The sequence below is a fragment of the Podarcis muralis genome, chromosome 6, assembly GCF_964188315.1.
Source record: "Podarcis muralis chromosome 6, rPodMur119.hap1.1, whole genome shotgun sequence".
In the NCBI taxonomy this organism is placed as follows: Eukaryota; Metazoa; Chordata; class Lepidosauria; order Squamata; family Lacertidae; genus Podarcis; species Podarcis muralis.
This window is the reverse complement of record NC_135660.1, coordinates 42,594,658-42,619,788: the sequence shown is the minus strand read 5'-3', so window position 1 is coordinate 42,619,788 and position 25,131 is coordinate 42,594,658. Positions and strand designations below refer to the sequence as shown.

General features: G+C 46.3%; 1 protein-coding gene across 4 annotated transcripts in view; it reads right to left on the bottom strand.

Moving 5' to 3' along the window:
• Positions 1–1,683: 1,683 nt before the first annotated feature.
• The window catches only part of LOC114597571 (prominin-1-A-like), a 35,470-nt gene continuing 12,022 nt past the window's right edge, over positions 1,684–25,131 (bottom strand). For all 4 annotated transcript variants that reach the window (XM_028730517.2, XM_077930153.1, XM_028730520.2 and 1 more), the window contains exons 4-25: positions 24,453–24,658; positions 20,705–20,825; positions 19,072–19,135; positions 18,252–18,341; positions 16,910–17,100; positions 16,429–16,503; positions 15,952–16,015; positions 14,511–14,670; positions 13,799–13,951; positions 12,949–13,072; positions 12,517–12,608; positions 11,386–11,470; positions 11,025–11,171; positions 10,001–10,072; positions 9,201–9,296; positions 8,950–9,003; positions 8,202–8,282; positions 7,764–7,832; positions 6,284–6,373; positions 5,718–5,830; positions 4,514–4,540; positions 1,684–3,915 (exon numbers count right to left, since the gene is read on the bottom strand). In XM_028730517.2, coding sequence (XP_028586350.2) covers positions 3,864–3,915; positions 4,514–4,540; positions 5,718–5,830; positions 6,284–6,373; positions 7,764–7,832; positions 8,202–8,282; positions 8,950–9,003; positions 9,201–9,296; positions 10,001–10,072; positions 11,025–11,171; positions 11,386–11,470; positions 12,517–12,608; positions 12,949–13,072; positions 13,799–13,951; positions 14,511–14,670; positions 15,952–16,015; positions 16,429–16,503; positions 16,910–17,100; positions 18,252–18,341; positions 19,072–19,135; positions 20,705–20,825; positions 24,453–24,658 — 2,226 coding nt within the window. In that variant the 3' untranslated portion in view covers positions 1,684–3,863. The remainder of the gene's footprint in view (positions 3,916–4,513; positions 4,541–5,717; positions 5,831–6,283; positions 6,374–7,763; positions 7,833–8,201; positions 8,283–8,949; positions 9,004–9,200; positions 9,297–10,000; positions 10,073–11,024; positions 11,172–11,385; positions 11,471–12,516; positions 12,609–12,948; positions 13,073–13,798; positions 13,952–14,510; positions 14,671–15,951; positions 16,016–16,428; positions 16,504–16,909; positions 17,101–18,251; positions 18,342–19,071; positions 19,136–20,704; positions 20,826–24,452; positions 24,659–25,131) is intronic.

Below are 25,131 nucleotides of genomic sequence, written 5' to 3'. Positions count from 1 at the left end.
ACGATAATTATAGAAAATGCTAGAACAGGGCTTTCACTCACACGGGGAACTGTAGTATCACATGTACTTTGGGTATGGGTGGGTTGTGGCATTTAATTCAAGCGGCTTATTACTACAGCAAGATCAAAGGAGGAAAAGTGGGGGTAGATACTTCACTCCAGATTGCTAATCATTTCCCACTTCTGATCCTGTGGCTTTACAGCATGATTCCTGGATTATCTAGTACCACTCAAACAGACTTTCGTTTTCATTTTCATTTAAAATCTTGTAGGGCTTGGCAGTTGGATGTGCCACTGTGTTTGGACTTTGGAAATGTCACAGAGAATCAGTATGGTAGATATTTCCCATCCTGGACATAATAATATAGAATTACTTCCCCCTAAGGTTAAATATACCTTCTTGTGAGTTTTCACATGTTCTCTGCTTTGCCACACTAGTGAGCACAGTTAGGGATACCTTGCAGACTTTTTGCTAGAGGAAGAACTCTTGGTGATGTTGCAGTGATAAATGCTTCCCGTTTCTTATTATTGCATACTTGTTCCTCGTGTTTTACATGACTGTAGCATAGGTATGGGAATCTTTTGCTCTCCAGGCCAAACGTTCCCCACCTGCTTTAGCATAACTTTCTAACCATCTTAAGTCTTGATTGTAACTCCTGGGCACCTCTCCTCCCTACACAACACTTACCAGGAATTTGCACACTTACAAATCAGTACACAAATGTCAGCCTCAAGCTGTATGGCTGCAACACACTAGCGTACCCTCATCTCTCTCTCTTATTTATTTTATTTTAATTTCTTTTTGTCCAGCTAGGCTTTTGTCTTACACTTCAAAATCCACCTACCACATTTTCTGAGAGGGTTGTAAAACATTTTGGGAAGTAAGTTCTGTTGCAATGTAGTCTTTTTCCCAGATGGTTAAAAATATCCTGCTGAACATCTGTGCTAGTATATCTTGATCCAGCAGTAATAGCATAATACCTTACCCCTTGGTATTGGAATTAAAGGATAGCACTGATGAATTGGGAACTGCCACACCAGTTTGTTTTTAAGGTAGGAGATGAAGACCCATATGAGTGGTTATAAAAGACTCAAAACTGAAATGGATACTAAATAAAATGGTGTTGGAAGGGTTATAGGATTTTGGTGGTGCAGGGCAGTACTATAGAATAGGTGTTGTTTAGGGAGGTACAGCTACCAATAAGAAGCTGGCTTTTATTAGCTTTAATAGGGCTTTGAATCCTCCCACACTGATCAAGTATAGTGGGCATACAATGCCTCCTACAGTTTACAAAATGACATTTGGACTATCTGCTCTTATCAGTGATGCTGTAGGAAATAGCCACTATATGCCTGATGTGACCTCATAACCACATCGTTCTTAATAGCTGGCACTTCGGAGGAGATTGCATTTTCCCAGCAACAAAAATGCTGCAGACTCCCTATAACACACATACTGAAAAGGCAGCTGGATCTCATACAATAATTCTGTACCAATCTTTAAAAATACTGAATAAAAATGCATCATCAGGAAGAACTCTTCTCATTAACTAGGGAATTTGTCCAGCCTCAGAACCCTGATTGAGTTCTCAGACAGCAGCCCAAATGCAGCAAGATCAACGTGCCACTTTCAAGGAGCTGCCACTGAAGCCAAGCATGTAAATAATGCTTCTCTACCCACAGCAGGAATCCAAATTGAAATTTATTAGAAACAGGAATGGGGTGCATGGGAGGCTTCTTTCCACCTGGGAAAATACATCACTACAATAACAGAGACCAAATTTTAAAAACATACAGCCTTGACAATAAACATATTCTATGTACATTTAGACCAGCATTTCTGGTGGAATGTACAATCCACTGGTGGTTGTTAAAGGAGGTAGTACAATGTATCTTGGAATCTGGCACATGCTGTTTCTGATTACTTCTTGGACTTCTTATTGAAAGCTTGTAACCCATTAAAGAGAGACAAGCTTTACTACCACACGGGCAATGCTCAACTAAATTATTTCACAAGCAGAACGGTCTCTGCTTGCACAGACAGGACTCCCCCCCCCGTACCCCCGTGCATGTCCTGCACACCCCCCCATTTTCTCCCAAGGACTGGGGGAACCCCTAAAACAGATTTTGTTGGAGAACACTCTGTTGCATAAGGAAAAATCCTTCCACGGACAGAAGTTCGCCTTAGTGCTACACTGAACTCCACCCGCAGTTTAGATTGAAGGCATGAAAGTTAGGCTGAGGCCAGTCCCAGCTCTACTAGAGTTTTCGGTCCACAGTGAGACCTACTTTTTTTGGCACAATGCATTTGTATAAATTCATTGTTTTGGGAAAATATAAAATGCCAAAGACTGCAAATCAAGGAGGAGGGTAGAAGAAGTTCATACAATAGGGGAACATACAATGCATGTCCTGAGATAGCAAGGGACGACATGAAATGTGAAAAAGTGTTCTAGCCACCGACTTAGACCAGCCTTTGCCAACTTGGTGCTTTTCAGATGTTTAGGACTGCCATTTCCCATCAGCCTCAGCAATGGTACTGCCTTGGGAAATCACTGTCTGAAACATCTGGAGGACAGGTTGCTGATGAGTGGCCTAAGGCAACATGTGTTTTCTGCACATGTGGATTAGCAGAACCATACAGTATGCGTTGTTTGGTTGTTGTTTTTTAGCTAAGGCTCCTTTTGCTATACAGTACTTGCTCCTTTCTTTCCAGTCTAGAGTAGGGATGGGGAGAAGGTGGGACCACCTAGCACTTGCTGGTTGCTGGGATTCTTGTTAAGCAGGAATGGAGAATGTATGGCCCTCCAGATGTTGCTGGACTACAACTTCCATAAGTCCTTATCATTTGCCATGATCGCTAGGGCTAATGGGAGCTGGAGTCAGACAACATCTGGAAGGCCACAAGATCCTCACCCCTGTTGTAAAGGATAGATAGAAATTGCCCTGAGACAGCAAGGCACTATTTAGCATTTTTAAATAAGAGTGCATTGTCAATGCATTGTACACAATTCAGTTATACCTTCATTATTAAGAGATTTAGAGCACACGATTTTGCTTTGTAAATTTAAACACACAGTAGAAAACCATAGAGGGTTAAAAAAATAAAGCAGTCCCAATAAAACTGAAGTCAGCTCCCACTTCCTTGCGGGAGGATTGTCATGTTGCTCAGCCTGATGCTTCTTGTAATGCCCATAATTGAATTGCCAAAATTCCCCAGCCAGTCATTTTAGCTGTGTCACACAAAATCCTGGATTCAGCTGCATCAGACGGCATTCCTGAACCCCAAATAGAGATGGGGACAGGGAGAGAGTTTTGCTGCTTCTGGGTGGATTAATTGCATTCACTGGAGCCACCATCATTATTATGGACAGAAAGCAAGCACAGTCAGCCATCAACCCAAGCCAGCAGGATCATTCAATGGCATATAACTGTGTAAGGCACTGGTGTTCAAAGAAGAGGCATGCTCTCCAGAATACTTATACATGCTGCAGTGTGGCATAAGGAGCTACAGTCCCAATGGGAGGATCGTGGCTTTGCAGAAATGTCATAGTGCAGAGACTGCAAGCCTAGTCTTTAGGGTAGAAACACACAGAACACACACACACACACACACACACACACACGTGGGGCTACGTATTGGGAACACAGCTAGGCCTGCTCTTGTGTAACATGTCTTGCAGCTACACCTAATGGTGTCATTCGCAGGATAAGTCAACTTGGCCAAGGAGAATTTGCTTCTGAGTGGTGATCCATATGCTCCGCATTGGGAAGAGAAGCAAAAAGCAGTTCTGCAGACATTCATGTGTCATCCTCAGTGTTGCTCAAGAACGAAAGGTGGCAAGGTAATTGGCAAGGTAACTGCTAGTTCCTCAGCTCTGCTCGGGGCATTTTGAACATATGTGGTGGCCTTGATCTGCAAAGGGAGAAAAGTAGAAATAGCGCTCTAAGCTTGAGGCTAGGTGGTTGGGCAGGGCATGAAGCGGAAAGGGGTTTCTAATAAGGATTTTAAAAAATAATAATGACACTTGGAGAAATCTCTCTGGTCTATATCAGTCTTATTGGCCTGTAGTGGAAGTGGGGATGAATACTTTCCTAGCCCCCACGCACTGTAAAAGCATTCCCTGCAGCTAAGATTCAGTTCATGCCCAGATAGGATTCGGTGGGTTCTGTGCACAATGCCAGCCATACTTCCTCTTACCAGCACCCCAGGGACTGCCTCTGTGCAGCTGGGGCCAGCATGCAACAGAAAGCTCAGCTTAGCGCAAAGAAGACCAAAAGCATACCCTGCACAGCATGAAATGTCTCCTGTCTCAGTCACCAACACCAAAGCAAGAGAGCTTCATATTTTGAATTGGCAGAGCTCCTTTCCCAAAATGGTCTTGTTCGGCACCCTTCTCCAGTACTGGACCTCCTTCCCGTTACTTAAATTGCATCGTCATTTCCTACATCTAGGGCGGCTTTCTTTAGAGTTCCACACCAAACATAGACAGGAGGTAGGAAAAGATACTTACAGTTCCATGTTTTCCATGGCACCGTCCCTAGTAAAAGAAAGAGAATGTCAATGGGATATATGACAGCTTTCTCAAAGGCTTCCCAGAATGCATGCTAAGCTCCCTCAACCCTAATGTGGGCAAGGGAATTAAAAAGAAAAGTACTATAACCCCCAACTGCTTATACTGGAACCAGATGGCAGGACAGTGCAACCTTTCAGCAGTGCTGCCAATCCCGGGTGCCTGTTGAACGGCAGAAAATCCCATGTCCATCGACCAAGCTCAATGCACCTAAGCACTAGCTAGCATAGCTCCATTATATAGTAAGGCTTCTTACATGTGTTCTGTGGGTCCACTTCTGGCATCACACAGCCAAAGTGGGTGCAAAGAAGTTTAGCCGTAAGGTTAGAATTACGCGCCCTCTGAAATGCTGCCTTAATAGCAAGAATCCTCCCTGGTCATGTGAGCAATTGTTTCTTGACCTTGTCATGGCTCTAGTCTAGTTCATGCCCAGGGTCATGGGGATTTTTTGTTATTGCTTCACACTGCCCAGGCTTGTGCCCTGGAGAGGTCACCTCGATGTCCCTGTCACAGCAGTTTGACTTCACCCACAGAGGCACACTCCATTGTCTCTCAAGACGGATGGATGCCAACAACGACAACAAACCCAGATAACACTGCATGGGTGTGGCTTCCACAGGACCATGTTTTGCCAGGAAGGTTGAAAGCTGTTTCTGAATATAAGCAAGTGGGAAGTCAAAACATTCCCTTTTTCATTTACTAGGGAAGGCAGTTATCACTTTCCCCTAGAGCAGCCTTTCTCAACCTGTGGGTCCCCAGATGTTGTTGAACTACAACTCCCATCACCCCTAGCTAGCAAGGCCAGAGCTCAGGGATGATGGGAGTTGTAGTCCAACAACATCTGGGGACCCACAGGTTGAGAACCGCTGTCCTAGAGGCTTCCCCTGGAGAACCCACTTTTCCATCAGTATCTTAAAAGCAGACACTTTCACAAGAGGGATGGTTGGTTTACAAGAATACCACGGGAGCAGCCCTACACCTGGACTTGCACTTCTAGGTAATGGAACCAACTGGAGGGTAGAGGGCTTAAGGGGTGTCCAAGCCTATAATCAGTGAACAGTACTGGGAGTGGGGGAGGCAGAAGTAAAGCATCTGATCCATGACTATAGGCAGGGTGACAGGCAAAAGTATGACCCATCCTCACGTGTAGACGTCATCCATGTGCATTCTGCGGTAAAACTTGGCAAGCCGAACAGCCAAGATGATGCTCGGCAGCAGAAAGGCAGTGCACCAGCCTAGACTGAACCAGAAGGCGTTCTAGGGGGAGAAGAGGGGAAGGCAGCTGTCAGTACTCCTGCTGTCTCTCTCCACTTAACTCCCACCCTGCTTGAGCTCATGCAAGGTAAGCCTCGCCTACAGCCTACCTGTGTCTTTTCCATCCATCTCCCCAACGTTTCCCTAGAGCTCCCTTCACATACATCTATACACTTTCCCTAGCCCTGTGCCTGTTCAAGAGCACAGGGATCTGTCCCACGTGCAGATGTCTCCCCAGCTTCTTTCCATGCCCCACCCCAGGCAAGATTCCCAGAGCCACAGCACAGCCTCTGCCGAAGGTAGTTACAATTTCTGTGGCCCCACCACCTACCAGTTACTCCTACATCCTGGGCTGCAGTCGCCATCTCTCAACCTACGGACTGCCACCCTGCTGTCCCTTATCCATGCTGGCTCACTGCCACACCCCAGCTACATCTCTCATGTTGACTGCCTCACCAATGAATTGACAACGCAGCTGCAGACCACGGTATTCACACTATCCAGTGCCCAGGCTGCAGGGCCACAGCGGCCCACTTGCTCTTTGATCTGCCAGCAAAGAAGACAAGGAAACATCATGACCACCAAAGGAAAAATCCTGAGCCCTGCACTCCTTTCCTGGCCAAACACCTTCATCGTGTTGTCATCATGAATGTTGCCAGTGCAGCTAAGCACATGGTAGGAATTGTCCTGGCATTGCCAACCTTGTAACTTCATGCTGTGCTTGCACCCTAGAAGTAAGATGGGCAACGGCACTACACTTCCCATGAGATCAACTTGATTTTGCTTACATATGCCTCCAGGGCCACCTGTGCATGAGGCTGTAAGACTGGCATGTGAATGCAAGTGGCTGATCGGGAAACTGCAGTTAACTACAGAATGCTGCAGCACAACTGCTGCCAGGAGTCAGGTTCTGTCAGCATATTGGAGTTGCCCTCAGATATTTGCACTGGCTGCTGATGGGCAGGATGACGGGATTCAATGTTACATTGGCTGCTCACACTTGTAGGAAACAGGCAAGTGCTGCCAAGCCAGGAGAAATTAACTCTCACTCATCGGCTGCCATAAGTTCAGCAGGATTCCTCCTTCCTGTTTCGTGAGTGCGGTTGCATGGGCATCTTGCCAAAATGGAGGACCAGGTGTTGCTGTTTGAACCTCCAAAAACTGGACATTCAAAAAGGAGTGTGTGGCTATTTGAAAGCCCTTTGCAAAAGTGCTCCTGACAGTTTTCAGAAGTTCAGGCAGCAGGGCATGGGGACAACTGAGGTTTCAAACTGCAGTATCACCTGGTGTCAAAACTCCGTCCACCTGCCAAAAGTAACCTGTCAAAGCTTTGGAAATAAAATTCTGGCCCGCCAAGCAGAAAAGGTTCCCTGCCCCATATCATTTTAGATGTCTATTGCAAACTTACCCAGACATATAACTTAGTTACTCATATTTGTTCTTAAAGTTTTACTGATTTAATCAGTGTTTTAATTACTGTAATTTTCCGTGTATAAGACTAGGGTTTTTTCCTAAAAAATAATGTCAAAAATTAGGGAGCGTCTTATACATGAGGCCATCTCCCCCCATTTTCTTAAATCTGAGTCCTAAAAAATAGGGGGCATCTTATGCATGGGGGCATCTTATGGATGGAAAAATGCAGTATGTTTTATATATACTTGTTTTTTATTGCTTTGCAGATTTCATCTGCATTTTAATTACAACTAGAGAGTTGCTTTGATTAAGCAGTTTATAAATCTGTTAAACCAGTAAATAATAAATAAACTATGGCTAAAAGGTCCAGTAAATTCATGGCTTGGGTATGCATAGCCTCAGGCAAGCATCCAGCCTGGATGCGAGTATAGCAGAAGTATACAAGCAAGGACAATCAGGCTCCCACCTTGTCATCACTCAGGATTAAGCCCAATCTCCATCAACAGCAGTTGGCATTACTTACGGTACTCTTTGCCCAGTCTATATATGATTCAAATAAACCCAGCAGAGTTTTCACGAAAGCTGAAGTCTCCTAGATGTAAGAAGGTAAGATGGGTGGGTGCAAGTTAGAGGATAGGACAACAGCTTCCAAACAAGGAAAGGGGTTCAGTTATGGGGCTCCAATCCCCTATCCAAGCTCCATTAATGGTTCCAAGAATAGGAAGGGAAATTGGGCTGTTGTATAGGGTACAGGAAAAGGTAATACGGCTATTCAATGCACAATCAGCTGGGGTGTCACATGTCCCTATCTTGGGAGCACTAGCTTTCGCTTGTCCTCCTCTCCACTGCATTTCCTGTATTCCCATTTCCCAGAGTTGTTCACTAGCATGAATCCAGTCTTAATGATGCCCTCTGTGTACCCCCACCAGGAAATAGGTTGAATGATGAGAAGAAGACTCACGTTTTTGACAACGTCCTGCGCCTGCCACTTCATAAATATCTGAGCATCTTCTATTTTTGACAATGTGGTGTTCGCTGTACCCTGGCAGGACACAGTACTGTCAGGTTCACTCCCTGGGAGACTGTCTCATGGGCTGCCCTCACCACCACTTTCCATACAGATCTGAGCAGACCACTGAGCAGGACATCACATAATCCAATGGACATAAGGGAGCAGCGCTGGTATATTATCAAAAGGCTGAGACAGGTTTTTTGGTATGCTTTAGTGGGAGTTGCACAACTGCAGCTCTTCAGATGCTGCTGGACTACCACTCTCATCAATCCTAACCATTGGCCATGCTGGTTGGGACTGATGGGAACTGGGAGTCCAACATATGGAGGACTGCAGCTTAGCATTTCATACCCAGCACCATACAGACCCCGAACACACACAAGTATAGTTCTGCCAGTGCCCCATTAACATCTCCTCTGTCCGTCTTTGGGATGCCTACCAACTCTGTCAATCTCCCACAGTCTTCCAGGTTCTGAAACCCCATCCCTACAGAGTCAATGCCAAGGGAAATCTCTGTATCTCCCAATTGGCACCTGTTACCTTGAGTTCTCACATTGTTATGCAAGGAGGCCTGGCAAGATTGTCAGCAGGTTGTACTTCCCCACCCATCCAATATCTAATGGGGTGTCCTTCAGAAAGCCTGGCATCAAAGCCCCACCTCCCAGATCACTCCTTCCTCAAACCCTGTCCTGCTTACCGGAATCTGAGGGACAGACTTCTGTAGTTTTCGAATGCTGCTTCTCAAGATGTGCTGAGGACAGAGAAAGCTCATCAGAGGGCACCATCCACTGAGCTGGATGGAATGAGTTGACAGAAGGTGGGACAGATATCAACCATCTTATGGCCTGGTAGGGCCAAGAGTCAAAACCGTCCAGGGAGGCCTTGTTCAAGGCGGGACCTGGTCTGGGCCAAAAGGAGGTAAAGGTGTTTGGGGAGAGCAGCACTCACCATCTGAGGAGGAAATGTGTAATTGACCCAAATCTGGAGCTTCCTCAGCCTTCTGGCCTCCAGTTGAAAATCGCTCCGAGCTTTCTCATTAATTGCCTGAAAATATTTTCATAATTACCACCATTGTGAAGAGATATTGATAGGTTTTCTGCTGCTTTCACACATACAAGTGGGCACATTTCCAGGAGACAATGTGTGATGCAATTATTTCCCATCTTCAGGGAGGATCTGGGGTTAAATCAGGGCCAGCCTACCTATTAGTCAAGATGAGTTGACTACCTCAGGCAGCAGGATCCACAGGGACAGCCGATTCAGCCTCCAAGGAACACATGCCCATGGTTGCTGTTGCAGTGGCACTGACGGCTGTGGCACACTGCTCGGGGGCTGGATCTGTCTCTCCTCAACAGTTCCCTGCCCCCCATGCCACCTCTACAGTGACCTCTTGGCAAATAGGAGATGCTGCTGGTCTCGTATCACCCTTAGAGAGGAAATGGTGGGGGCATGATTCAGAACAGGCCCCTTTCCCCCCGCCATGACAGCATTTCATTTCCACTTCAGCTGTTGGGTAAGATTAATTCAATTCTCCCCCTTGTCCCCAATGTAGATCTTCATTCACCCCTACTTCTCTGGCAGGGAGGGTGCCATTTTGTGGTCCGCCTCAGGTGCCAAAATGTCTTGGGCCAGCTCTGGGTTGAAGTGATCCCAAAAAGACACCTACAGGGCCCCTCCCCCTAGAAAGGGAGCTGGGGGAGAGAAGCACTGCAGAAGAATGGGGATATCCCAATCAAAGCACCACTCACTGTGTTTTCTGCCAATTTATCTAGAACCGCTGCCAATGAAGACAGGTCTTGTTTTGTCACAGTCTCATTGATCTGCAAAGAAAGGGACAGAGAGCACACGGTGGGTCAGCTCCTCAAGGATAGCAAGAGACATCGGAGTGAGTAAGGTCAGGGCCCAGGCAGATTAAGTTCGCACACTTCCTAGAATCCGCTTTCCAACTTGCTTTATTTCATTTTGAACCCCTTGATATGTAAGCTATTATTATTTCACATCACACCTCTGGGAAGAGAAAGCTCACCTCATCCCTCCACCTCCAATGATCTGTGAGACAACAATCAGAGGCTCTTTTCTGAGTGCCCTCACCTACAAAAGGACATGTGGGTGGCTTCCAAAGAGTGTACCTTTTTAGTGACTGTGCTCTAATTATGGATCTCCCTCCCAAAGGTGATCTGCCTGTCATCTTCGTCGTTGCTTTTAGGCACCAGGCAAATCCTGTCCTGTTTACGTGTTAACTGCTGCTTTTATTTATGTGGAATGGCATGATTTCATTATACAGATGTCTTTGAGATTTTCTTAAACTCAGTAACCTGCACAGGTTTTGTTGGGGGACGGCTTTCCTTTTGGGCTGCACCCAAAGCCCTTTCCGGACACTATCCTTTCTCCTGAACAGACTGAGCAGCTGCCAGTAACCTATGCTGACATCATCAACCCAACGACCCTTCCATTGTCGGTTAATCAGAATATCACAGCTGACTGATTCCTTCCTGCAGCAATTCATACCCCAGCAAAGATGAAGGGCATTCATTTTTCTGTGGGGATGGAGCCTACACTACTATTACTGGCAATGATATCATTTTCTAGGCAAGTCACTAGTCCTATTAGGCAATCTAAATGACTTTTAATGGCCTGACCTTTTTATTTAAAAAAAAACACGACTCTTTTTCAGATGTGACATATCTCACAAGATACCAGACAATGTCAAACCCCATAAAGATCAATAAAAGAAATCATCTTGTGATAAGCTGTTCCACCCTCTCATCTCACCTGTTTCAGAGCACTGGAAAAATTCAGGTTCAGCCCATCCTTTGAGCCCAGTTCCTGCAGGCGACGCTTCTGCTCATCCTTCAGGAGGTCAGTGGAGCCCAAACTGATATTTATTTTTTTTAAGGCTGCATCAATATTACCGGTGTACTGTAAGAGCAAAAGAAAAACAAGGCGAGTAGGTGCAGAGTACATAACAATCCAGTCTCCCAGGACCCTTCTCTGGGGTTCTCCAGGTGGCTGAAGATATGCCCCAGATCTGGACTTTAAACTATCCCAGAGCATATCTGAGGACACTAATCTTGCTGGTCATTCAGTTTCTCTTGTGGCTGTCTCGATTCACCTACAGACACTCATCACTGACCTTGCTGGTGTTTAGGATCTCATCCAGAGGGATGACCTCACCCAGGTGAAGGGTGCTCCACAAGGGGGCATTGTTTTCACAGTTCCTGCAAGAGTGAAAACCGAGCTAAGAGACCAGGATACACTGTGCTATGTCAAACATAAACTGGGGAAACAGCATCACCATGCAATCAAGCTTTCCAATCATGTAGTTTAACTCTTACGCCAGGGGGCAGTGGGGTTGCTGGTGACATAAGCTCAGCATGGGAGCAAGAACTGTGGGGAAACAGCAGGACTAAGAAGCACAGTGATCAGGCTGAAAGGTACCTCAGAGAAAGAAAAGCATGATTCAGGCTGTTATTCTAGCAAACTCTTGGCAGAATGGAGAAGTTGTGGGTCAGGGAAAGACTTCTCTGCACCAGATTTAAGATTATACAGTCAAATTGGATCCTGAACACCTTGGTACTTGGATGTTTTGGCTCCCAAACGCTGCAAACCCGGAAGCAAGTATTCCAGTTTGCGAACACTCTTTGGAACCCAAACGTCCGACAGGGCTTCCACAGCTTCAAGCCGCGCTTTGGTTTCCAAATGTTTTTGAAGTCAAATGGACTTCTGGAGCGGATTCCATTCGACTTCCAAGGTATGACTGTATTATGAAGCTTCTTGTCTATGCTGGGCAAGGACTTTGGACATAATATACAACTTACAGCGTGGGAGAAGCTATGGAACTGGGATTTGAAATTTACTGCATGTTATACGTTGAAAGAAAATTATATGAAATTGATGTATCGTTGGTATTTAACCCCTAGTAAACTAGCTTGTATAAAACAAGGTCAAATACATGCTGGAAATGTAAGGAAAAAGAATTCTCTATGTTTTTTGTTTGATAATTGTTTGCAAATTTCAAAATTTGAAAAAACTAAAAACAAAATATTAAAAGACTTCTCTGCACCAGGGCCCCCTGGTACCCTGACATTGCATGTTGGCAAGTGGGTGGAACTTACTTTTCTCTACTCCCATACACTGCATGCCTGACTCATATCAAGCCTGCAGTTCCCACACTACTCTCAAGAGTCTCTCTCCCTTTGGGGGAAGCTGAGGACCAAAGTCACAGCAGGCAGGAAGCCATGGAGGAATCCAGCCAGCCACTCACTTGTACAGGCTGGAGAGGTTCACATCAGAACTCTTCAAATGCAAGAGCCGTGTCAGGTTGAATTCAGGAAACAACCCTGGTGTGTCCAGAAACTAGAAGAAAATAAAGAGTCATTAATTAGATTCTTAGCCTCTCAACTCAAAACAACATCTTCAGTATTTCCCTCTCCCTGCGATTTCATCCTCTGCAGAATGTGGGATTGCCTGGCTGTCTCATGTCTACTTCAGCAATTTCCATGCCAAAATGATAATGATTGACAAGGGGGAGAGATGGGATCCCAGGATTAGAATCTAAGGTTACAGTGTGTGGGTTCTGGTCTGGTGTTAAGGGAAACCATGACTCACTTCTCGCCCACATTATTTCCCCCCTTGTTCCACTGCAGATGGCACTCAGCAGTATCAAAGAATACTCATGGTAGCTCAAGGGACTTACCTGAAGGAGATGCCCATCGGCCCACGGCCGACACACCTCTGTGTACATACTTCCCCCGACTAAAAATGTCAGTAGAACCAGCAGCATCAGCAGCCATGAAAATATGAAGCTGAACCCAACGCTCCTGTCAGAGAAGGGAAAACATGATTGGAGGCCTGGGATTTTGCTGGATGGATGTGAAGAGCAGCCGTCGGAGCCCTTGGACATTTGCCCCAGGCAACCCTTCCATTCATTCTGATACACAATCCAGCAGATAAACATAAGGAACAGCCAGAAGTCCATGGGAAAGTCCAGGACAAGGTCAGGGTGCCAAAATACTCAGGGGGCATGGCTCTGCACTGCCAGTAATGCTGCATTTCTGGATACTTAAGGATATTCCCACCCTAGCTTTCTCTAGTAGGAGCCTGTACACAAAACAGATTGTGTATGGGAAAACCCTCTATAGAATAGCTCCCAGAGAGCTGGGAAATCAGGCAACCAGAAATACATGTAAAGATCTACAGACGCCTCCTGAGTCCTGCCACCCATGCTCTAACATTTGCTGCGCCATAACACAGCTTGGCAACATTTAGCAATCATCAGGAAGGGTAATAAAGGTACAGGCCAGAGCTCTGTAACAGAACATGAGTTTTGCATGCAGAAGGTTCCAGGATGAATCCCTGGCAACTCCAAGTAGGGCTTGGAAGGACTTCTAGCTGAAACTTTGGAAAGCCACTGCCAGTCAGCATTGATGGTACTGTGCCAGATGAACCAAGGGCCTGACATGGGATGCAGCAGAAACTTCCTACATTCCTTTGACTTATTGGATGACTCTCTGTCATGAGATGAGAGAAGGTGCAAAGTCTCTTACGCCATGAGGAGGCCTCCACCAGTGTTTGCGAGGCAGCCCCGTTTGGTAGGCATCTCTCGCGGGTTTAGCCCAAGTGCCCCAAACAACAGGCCCAGCACGTTGAATACAATGATCACGAGCACCAGAGAGCAGAGGCAAAGGCCAGCAATCCACCTAAAGTAAGGAAAGGGAAAACAGTTAAGACTCTGACAGAAGGCAATGACTAAGGGTCAAAACCTGGTATGGGTTTGATCTCTGCTAAAAACCAGCATCAGCAACACTGTACTCTGCTGGCATGTGCATCAAAGCCCTGGCAACAAGAAGAAGCAAATTAGAAAACATGAGATCCCATCCAAGCCTAGGTTATGAACAATGGTATAGCACTGAAGAAAAACAAGTGCTATCTGGGCCAATTAACCAAATCGGAAGACAAGGATTTTAACTTTCATACTACTGCAGACTAGATGTGGTGCCCTGTCCAAAAATGCTGTGGGAAACCATCAGTGTGACATGAAACTGCACATCAGAGGCTTCCAAAATACTGGCCAGAAAGCTTTTAGCCCTTCGTTTAGGCTACCATTCTCATTCCATTTTCCATAGCTGCCATTTTGATAACATATGACCACTCATGGTCAGGAGACCACATTTCATCCAACACATGACCTAGTGTGGCTTAAGCTAACCTAAGGGATTCCGCCAGCTTACAATACTCTGAGAACACTTTAATTCATACCTGTAACTATCATAGGTGACAATATCTGGCTCATAGGTACTCGCCCAACTGACAACATCTGTCATGGACTGAGAGATATTCCCCATTCTGCTCAGTGTGGAAAAGTTGCTACGGCTATCTTCAATCGCTTGCTCAACATCACGGAGGCGAGCCTCTCCTTCTGCAAGGACCAAAAGATACACAGATAAACAAATATACTTTGTTCACTATGGCAGAGAGCATCTTACCACAGGGCAGCCATCTGCTATGTGTTCTGGATATGTAGTATTTTATGCCCAATTGCCTGTTAGCTCTCCGAGGAAGAACCATTCACATACCTCAGCAAATCTCATGCCTCCTTCATTTCTGGCTACCCATCCTTCATTCAGTTCAAGTTAGGGAGGACAAAATAAGAAGGACAAGGAAAGCTGTGGATTGGGAAAAGGAAACATCCAGCTCCACTGAGCCCAAGGCCGTCTTACCCATAGGCGCTAGGGGTGCGGGGCACCTGGGTGCCGGGCTCTCAGGGGCACCAGGCTGAGAGTCCAGGACCCGAGAGCTGAGTCCGGGGAAGAGCCCGTCCGTCAGTCGGGGCACTGCGGTGGGCTCTTCTGCTGCGGGTGGCTCTGCACCACAAGTCCAGTGAGATGTTGAGGTGGGCAGCCGGCTCTGCCCTCCTGCGCCTCTGGGACTAGGCAACCGGGGAGGGGGGGGGACACACCGGGCAGATCTTTGTAACCAGTGCCACATATGCTTAAGACAATCCTGACTGAGCCCCACTGATGCCTAATAAATGGAGGAGCTAGCAAGAATGTGCAGACTAGCCATGTCCTCTAAACAACAGTGTGTATGTGGCATTGGTCCATAGGAGGACATATGTTTTAAAAATGTTTTGGGACATCTTGTAGCTCAGTGATAAGAGTGAATGCATGTCCAAGGTCCTAGACTGAATTCCTTAGCATCTCCAATTAAGGGATCTCAAGTGGAATTTGTAGAGCTACCGTGAATCAGAGTAGACAGTGCTGGGCTGGACAGACCATTGATTTGACTCTGTAGAACAAGAGCTTCATATGTTCACATGTGATTAACTCACACCTATCACTCCATGCATCCACAGCAGGTAGCTGTAACTGCAGCTTCAGGGCAGGAAATGCCATGTTGCTTGAACATTCACATATGAGAAACTGTTGGGTGTGAACTCCAATTACTATATAGAAGGTATATTTGTAGAATAACAATTTCTAAACAAAGAAAAGGCTGCACTATTGCATTGTAAACAGTTATATTGAATGACTGAGAGCCGAGACTTGACTAAATTCCACATATTAATGTGAACTGATCAAAGAGATATTTGGCAGGAGATCTCTAGTTTCTGAGGACATTATAAATGTAACCATAGCCTTTCAACTGGTTCTTGAAATGAGAATACACACACCTTTATCTATCTGCTGAAACTACTTACCAGACACCACCTTTTTTGTTTGTTCAGACACCTTCTTTGGAATATCAGCCAGAACGTTTCTTGCCTGCCAGTGCCAGAACCCAGAATAAAGACATATGCAGATGGAAACAAAAGACAAACAACACAGAGATCTCAGAATCACATATGCTTTTATAGTGTTGAACAAAGGGCAAAGCAATGTGAATCTAAAAGGCATTGCAATATGTGCTGATTCCAAAGAGGAAGTGGGCTAACAATACCTTCTGAGGATGGGATACAGGCATTGATGGTTTGAGAGATCAGGGGAGCCCTATGGCCCAAGGCTGTGATTTATGATGCTAGGCTCAGTCTGTGGTTCTGCTCCTACTGCACAGCCTCTCCTAGACAGGCCGTCCCTGGCACACTGCCACCTGGCATGGGCACTCAGAAAGCCTGCTCTGTGTGGCACACTCTGATTGCGGAGGAGAGAGAAAAGATGGACAGAGGGAAGGATGTTACCTTTGCAATGGTGTCCTGAGGGTTTGAGTCTGTCAGATTGGTCAACAGCTGGAGTGGGCGGCTGACATCCGGAACCTGTGGGAACAGATAAAGGGACAGTTTATCTATCTATAAGAAATTAAAGTGATGATGCATTGTGTTCTGGGAGGGGTAGGAATCTTTGTGTTTCACTCAAATGTTTACACTGACACAGGTAAGAGCAACGTAGCATCCACTGAGACGTTTGTATGTTTACATGCTGGCAAGACCAGACAAACACATCCATGGGCATCTTGTAGACACGCTCCAACACTGTAGCCAGGCCTCAGCTGAGATTCCACCCTGACATCTATTGCACCACCTGACACTGGCTTTAGCCTCTGTCTCAGTAGTGTCACTCAATTAGCTAAGCCCACTTATCCTGAAAGTGGTGCTTCTTCCCATGTTCTCTAAAAACCCACCATCCCTTTCCCAAGGTCTCTGCACTCCAACCCCATTTTACCGCACTGAGATTGGCCCCAGGCTCCAGGTTCCACATTGGGACACCCTTGCAAGGTTCACCGCAGTCTTTCAAAGTCTGGTTGATATCAGTGCTCAAGGCGGTCAGGTTTTGGCTCAGCTGTTCCTGAAGGTCCCGCAAGTGATTTGTTGACTCATTGACTGCCCGGAGCTCTTTTTCCACAGAGCTAATCTCTGCAATGGACAGAGAAAAAGAGTGAGGAGGAACTTTGCAATCTCCACCCCGATGACAGATAGTTTTTAGCACAAGGGAATCAAGTGGTGCGTAAGTTTTATGAAATAAAATAAAATGAAATAAATAAATTTGTGCACCCCACCCATCTGAGTTCGTTGCCCCAGCCACTCTGGGTGGCTTCTAACAGAATAAATAAGAACACAACAGAACACCACACACTGAAAGCTTCCTGGGCTGCCTTCAGATGTCTACGGAAGGTCAAATAATTATTTATCTCTTTGGCATCTGACAGGATGGCGTTCCACAGGGTAGGGTCCACTACCAAGAAGGCCCTTCCTGCCTGGTTCCCTGTAACCTCACAGGGAGGGAACCACCAGAAGGCCCTCAGAGCTGGACCTCAATGAACAAATCAAATGCAATTTATTTCTTTTGTAAAATTTATATGGGACTTGAATGTAAAAAGAAAGAAACCTCAAATCAGTTAACAAAGATATAAAACAATGGAATTATCAGTAAAATATATATATTAAAATCAACAATAAGCTAAAAACCAGAGTAAAACCCCTGTCAACATTCGACGTATCTGGATAGGCTTGCCTAAACAAAAATGTTTTTAGCAGGTGCCAAAAAGAGCACAATGTAGGCACCTGCCTGATGTCAATAGGCAAGGAGTTCTGAAGTGTGGGGCTGCCACACTACAAGATCCATTTCTTACAAACGCAGAACAAATACTATACAGGACCTATAACATTGCCAGTTCCACAGATTGAAGCAGTCACATAAAGAGGGGTAAAAACATAAACAAAACAAAACAATGCTTTAAACAAACAAATCAAATTCAGGACAATGAACTACAGCAATGAGCACTTTTCTCCCAAGCAGGGGCTGGCTATCCTTTGGCCCTCCAGAAGTTGCAGGACTACAGTTCCCATCAGCCCTGATCATTAGCCATGCTGGCTGTGGCTGATGGGAGTTGGAGTCCCAACAACATCTGGAGGGCCAAAAGTTCCTGACCCATGCTCTAAACCTTCTTTGTCCTCTGAGCACCTTTGCCTCGCCCTGTGCCACAGTTAAAGAGACACACTTTCTGGGCCTCCATCTCTACTACTAGATCCCACAACACACTCTTCGTTAGACAGTAGGTCAGTACCATTGAGAAGATGTTCAGCATCGTCCAGTGCTTCGTTTACTCGTCCACCTATTTGATTCTTGATCTTCTCTCCCAAAGTCTGCCCAATCTCTGCAGAGAAAACATCAGAACAAGAGGATCAAGAAGAATGCTTCCCACTATTATGTCACATACCAAATGCCAGAAAAAAATGGTTTATGGACATTGAGATCTCCTTGAATGATAAAGGGATAATGGGCAATGCTTTGGGTATAAACCAACGTTCTACAGTTTAAGTAGGAGCAGAACTCAGTGATGACTGTGTGGATGAAGCAGGCCACAAGGGTATAGGAAGGAATTCTGCAGATGACCACTGAACTTCTGGGGCAGACTTCTAATTCTCAGGAAATGCTGGGTCTGTATGCAGCTGTCTTGTGTGGTAGAGCACTGAGCTTCAGGTGAACATCTTCTTAGTGAAGACCCTTCCAGTACTGGTCTGACTCTACCCACCCTGGCTGGACACTGTATCTTCCTGAGCAAGAAGAAATATAAAAGGCTACCCATTTCAGCTGAGCCTTGCTTGAGCAACGAAGTCTTCCTGAGCACTGGTGTGTTCCCTGAATCCTTCATTCTTCTTTCTTCATGCCAGCTAGTTTGTCCTCCATTTCTGACTCCCAAACTCTTGGTTTGTCCTCCAGTTGTGGCCTGCTCTTTGACCCTGACTCCTGGCTTGCTCCTTGACTACACCTCCACCAATGAGACTGGGTAATTTCAGTTGATTTCCAAGCTTGAGGCCTGCTTTTTTTGCCTCCCTCCCTCAAGATTTAGACAACACAGACTGTGGCCAGTGGCAGAGACTCACCTTGCAGGCTCTGATTGGCTTGCTTCAGTGGCACCGAACTGGAGTCAATGATGTCATTAATCTCCTGTGAAGAACCAGGAAAGTGATGAAATACAGTATTCTCTGCAGGGGAGGGGGCAGCAAGCAGGATCAAGATCCTGAACATATTTATGGCCATGGATATGAAATTATAAAGACAACAGCATGATGTGCATTGCTTGAACACAGAGGACTCAAAAGTGCCCATTGTACTGAAGTGCATTGCTTCCGCATTGTCCTACTCCCCAGTTTTACACCAATCCAGTTGAAAAGGTTTCTTTGAACTCCTGAATCACTGCCATTTAGAATGCATCTTTCCACAATACTTAATTGATGTTTGATTTTTTTTAATATATATGTTTTCTATGAAATAGCATTATATAAATAGCCTAAATAAATACATATTGTGTAGAAAGTCTACAAAATAAGCCCTAAAGACTACCATCCTGTGTACACATACTGGGAAATCGGTCCCCTTTGAGCACCAATTTTGACGTAAACAGACTTATGTTTGTCCTGCAAAAATATATGTGGAACTTCATGATGGATCACAGCTTAAAAGTAAGTGTTCACAAGTGTCTTCCACCATAGAGGCAAATACTATTTGCAAAAAAATTGAGGAACCGAACATACAAAATTGACTACCATCTAATTCTGCAGGTGAAGAGACACTGAAGCCACAGCCAACCCAACATTTTGTGGACTGGGAGCACAACTGCAGTTATTTTACCTCCAGGTATGGTCGGTGTTTCTATCCAGACCAGCTCCTGCCAATCCCCATGGTTAAGCATGGGTTAAAAAGATATTTCAGGCACATGTAGGTTTTACGAGTGATTTCCCAAAGAACAATTTAATTCACTATTCAGAAACAGCTCTAAGAAGTTAGCATGGCATGATATACTGGTCCCTGTGTTTCTTGTGGGAGCTGCCTTCAGTGGGAGGTACCATTAAACCAATAAACCTTGGTAAACAATGTAGCTCAGCACCATTTTGATAATTCTTCTGTGTTAACAGCAAAGCATGTTTGTGCCTTCCAGTACTATGAACAGTTTGTGCAGCTGTTTAAACGAGTATATTTTTATATCCTAATCAAAGAAGATATGGAAAACAGGTGCCTGAGAAGGCACTGAAGTCCAGAACTACCAAGATGACTCCTGTAGCCCTGTCATGATCCCAGAATTCACCTTGTACCTGTGCTTGAAAAGCCATGGACCTCTATTCCTGGCACAGGATTCTTCTTCAGGTATCATCTGATCCAGTTTCCCTTGCTATCTGATAGTGGCTAAGTAGTTTGCCATGGCCACTGAAGTGTTGAAAGTGCAGATTTAGGGCATGTCAGTGGGATAATGGCTGCTAAACAGTACAATGATGCTCATAAGAAGTAGATCATTGGAGACTGGAGGTAGGGATACAGAGGTGCATTTCTGGGGAACAGGGCAAGGCATATGGAGGCTGGTGTAGGAAACAAGCAGAACAAGAGGAAGAAGAACACCTGACTATGTAGGCAGGGCAGTAGAAGCGATCATACATGGAGGATAGGAGGACAATACAAAAGACACCTGCCTGCAGAAAGGAAGCAGGGGAAGGTGCATAATACAGCTTATAGACTATATACCTTAGGGATAGAGTTCAGGAACATGAACAGGTTGTCCATCGTATTGTTCAAAGTGATGAAGCTTCCACTGATTCCCTGTGATATCTGACGGTTGCTGACATACGCACAAATATCCCCAGCCCTGCAGTGAAGGAAGCAGGCAGAGTTGAGAAGACAACTCTTCATACTGAAGTTGCTTCTCCTTTTCCTCAAAGAGGAAAAGCTAGTAATATCATGCAACCAGTCAAAAAACATAACAACGGGTACCAACAAAGTTGTGACTTATTTATGAAGTGCCTTGATTGACATTGTGCCATTTTGGGGGGAGCAAATGGGGGATACAGTGTAAGCAATGTGAGCAGGTAATGAGAGCCAGTGTAGTGTAGTGGTTAAGAGCGGTAGATTCGTAATCTGGGGAACCGGGTTCGCGTCTCTGCTCCTCCACATGCAGCTGCTGGGTGATCTTGGGCTAGTCACACTTCTCTGAAGTCTCTCAGCCCCACTCACCTCACAGAGTGTTTGTTGTGGGGGAGGAAGGGAAGGGGAGGAAGGGAAAAGAGAATATTAGCCGTTTTGAGACTCCTTCGGGCTGCTGATTCTTCTAGACCTGTCAGCAGCCTTCGACATGGTCGATCACGAACTCCTGGACCACCGCCTTGCCGACGTGGGGACCCAGGGCACAGTCCTTCAATGGCTGCACTCGTTTCAGGGACAGAGGGTAGCGCTTGGGGGGGAATTGTCATCGCGCCACTCCTTGGTGTGTGGAGTGCCTCAGGGTGCGATACTCTCCCCGATGCTTTTTAACATCTTTATGTGCCCCCTCGCCCAGATTGTCCGGAGTTTTGGGTTGGGTTGCCATCAGTATGCCGATGACACCCAACTCTATCTGTTGATGGATGGCCATCCTGACTCGGCCCCAGACACACTGACCAGATGTCTGGAAGCTGTGGCTGGATGGTTACGTGGGAGCCGCTTGAAGTTAAATCCTTCGAAGACAGAGGTCCTCTGGCTGGGACGGGACGATATGGGATTGAGGGGGCAACTCCCATCTCTTGCGGGGGTGCAATTAGTGCCAGCACTGTCTCTTAAGAGTTTGGGTGTAATCTTCGATACCTCCCTCTCTATGGAGGCGCAGATTACAGCTATAACAAAGGCGGCATTTTTTCATCTCCGCCAAGCTAAGCAGTTGGCTCCTTATCTCTCTCGCCCTGACCTAGCCACTGTGATCCACGCGACGGTCACCTCCAGACTGGATTATTGTAACTCGCTCTACGTGGGGCTGCCCTTGAGACTGACCCAGAAACTCCAGTGGGTGCAGAATGCCGCGGCGAGACTCCTTATGGGGTCTTCGCTGCGAGATCACATTCATCTGGTACTATACCAGCTGCACTGGCTCCTGGTGGAGTACAGGATCAGGTTTAAGGTGCTGGTTTTAACCTTTAAAGCCCTATACGGCCTAGGACCCTCGTACCTACGGGACCGCCTCTCCTGGTATGTCCCACAGAGGAACTTACGGTCTGCAAATAAAAACATCCTGAAGGTCCCAGGCCTCAGAGAGGTTAGGCTGGCCTCAACTAGAGCCAGGGCTTTCTCGGCTGCGGCTCAAATGGAACGCTCAAATGGTGGAACACTCTGTCACAAGAGACTAGGGCCCTGCGTGACCTGACATCTTTCCGCAGGGCCTGCAAGACAGAGCTGTTCCACCAGACCTTTGGTCAGAGCGCAGCCTGACTCCCTCCTCTGGCAATCTGCACAGAATTTTGCTTAACGGTTGCCATCAATTTGATTTTAATTAATTTTTATAATGAAATGTTTTTAGAATGTTGGATTATTTGATTGTTGTTAGCCGCCCTGAGCCCGGCTTCGGCTGGGGAGGGCGGGGTATAAATAAAATTCATTTATTTATATATTATAATGATAAAGCGGGATATCAAATCCAAACTCTTCTTCTTCTTCTCTATACCTACTTGTACCCCCCAAAGGCAGCAGTAAAACTGCAGCATGTGACTTGCATGTCTGTGTGATTCGTCTCCAACTATTTACTCTGTAGCACCCACTCTGTGCTTGCAACACATTGTAATCTTGAATGTATAGGTTGATTTTGGGGGTGCCTGGTGGATGCACTCCCCTTGTCCCTGGTCAGAGGTTAATCCAGGTCGCTTTTAGATCCATTCCAACTTTATGATACTGAAATAATTCAGCACTTCGTAGGCACCCTGGGTTCCCTCGAGTCTGCAAGAACCTCCGTAGAACTAGTGCAAGGACAAATGGTGCAGCAAGGGCTCTGGCAGTTGCTTGTGCCTGTGGTGGCATGCTCCAGAGTAAAAGCCAGCCATGCTCTGGTTCCCAGGCAGCCAGCTATGCCACAGAAGGCTCCTGGGAGTCTCCCTTCACACATTTATGCTCATGTGCCTCAAGGTGTTCTGGCAGAAAATTAGTGACCGTCTGCTCAGACTTGAACCATGTGCTAAATTGATAGGAACAGTGATGCTGCAGGTCAAGTCTGACTGGAAATAGTGTCATCCATCATTTCCCCTGGAGTCCAATGTAACTCTGTGGTTGTTCAGTGAGGAGATATACTTGCTTGAGCACTGGCAGGAATTAATGCCTACTTTGATCATTCTGCACTGCTAAACATCTCTAGTGGCTGATCTCCCAGCTCCCCAAAGGTTTGTAAACTCAATCTCATGCTGCCAGAGCTACTAACCTCAACTTTTCATTTCACACAATAGAAGTAGCTTACACGCACAGTGCAATTTCCTGTTGGGCCTCCCTGCAGGGACCATCCCATCCTCCCTCAGGCTCCAGGAAGCCATTCCTTTGCACAAGACCATCATAAAAGGCTGTGGCCAGACTTAAAAGTGATTCCAAGTAGACAAATAAATTGTCTCATTTAAACTAGACCTGCAGCCACTATGTGTACAACATCAGCACATAAGAGAAGTGCCCACCTGGCCTACAAACAGTGTACATGCAGGTGAGACAAGCCAGTTCATATCAGACAGCTAAGCAGGTGCATCTTGCTTGAAATTGGGTCCGAATGGCAGTAGCTGTATAGTTGGGGGCTGCTCCATCACCTGACCTCCCTTCCAGCTGAGTTACCAGGATGGAAGGTGAGAGGTAAGGTCAGCATGTTGCAAGCATGCTGGCAGGAGCGCCAGATTGGCTCCACTGGTGCATTTGCACTGCACCAACCTCATCCCTCAAGGGGCGCGGGTGGCGCTGTGGGTTAAACTACAGAGCCTAGGACTTGCCGATCAGAAGGTCGGCGGTTCGAATCCCCGCGACGGGGTGAGCTCCCATTGTTCAGTCCCTGCTCCTGCCAACCTAGCAGTTTGAAAGCATGTCAAAGTGCAAGTAGATAAATAGGTACCGCTCCGGCGGGAAGGTAAACGGCGTTTCCATGCGCTGCTCTGGTTCGCCAGAAGCGGCTTAGTCATGCGGGCCACATGACCTGGAAGCTGTATGCCGGCTTCCTCAGCCAGTAAAGTGAGATGAGCGCCGCAACCCCAGAGTCTTCCGCAACTGGACCTAATGGTCAGGGGTCCCTTTGCCTTTACCTTTAACCTCATCCCTCAGCCACTCTGTTGCAGTATTCTGCACTGACTCAGCCAGATGGAAGTCAGGTGAGCAGCACAGCCTCACCATGCTGTCCACTACTGCTGAACAGGCAACATACACAGACTGGAATAAACTCCTTGCTGAACTGGTCACAGCAATAACCCACTCCCGCCCTGTTCGTTGGTGCTCAGTATATTACTCAACTCACACGAGAATGGTAGAGACAGCTAGCAGGAATGCAAATAACGTCCGCCTCTTGCAATTGGTGTTTTTCGTCTGCTTCTGGTACATGGAGCCGCCGCAGTGCCCACAGCAGCGGCAGCAGAAGAAGAACAAACCCACCAGGGGCACAAGGATGATGAAAAGAAGACCAATGACAAGGCAAACGAGGAAGCCTGCTTGGTATACAAACATCTAGAGAAGGGGAGGGGAGGAGAGAAGAAAACAAACAGACACAGTAGTCAGCTAGTATGATCATTCAAAGACGCTGACACCTGCCTGCCCCAAAATAAAAGGGTGAAGGGCTCAGCACAGGGTGGTCCCCAGGAGTCCACTGATGGTTCTTCTTCAAAAACAATCTGGATTTATTAGAATGTTTTCTTCGCCATGTACTGGACATGAAGTTTGTTATTCTGGAGTCCACTTTGCTCATTTAGAGGTAGTGACCTAGTCGCATGTACCAGGGCTTACAGGCTTCTACCCCTGCTCCTGCATTCCTGGCAAGGATCAGGCTGCTCTTGTTAGTCATCAGGGTATATGTGTGCTTGCACAGGGCACTGCGTTCTTGCACATGGGCTTCAAAAGTTCCCACCCAGAGTCACACATAATCACAGGTCCAGTAATCCCTATGAACAATGTGGCTGTGGATACTCAGACCTCAGAAGGCC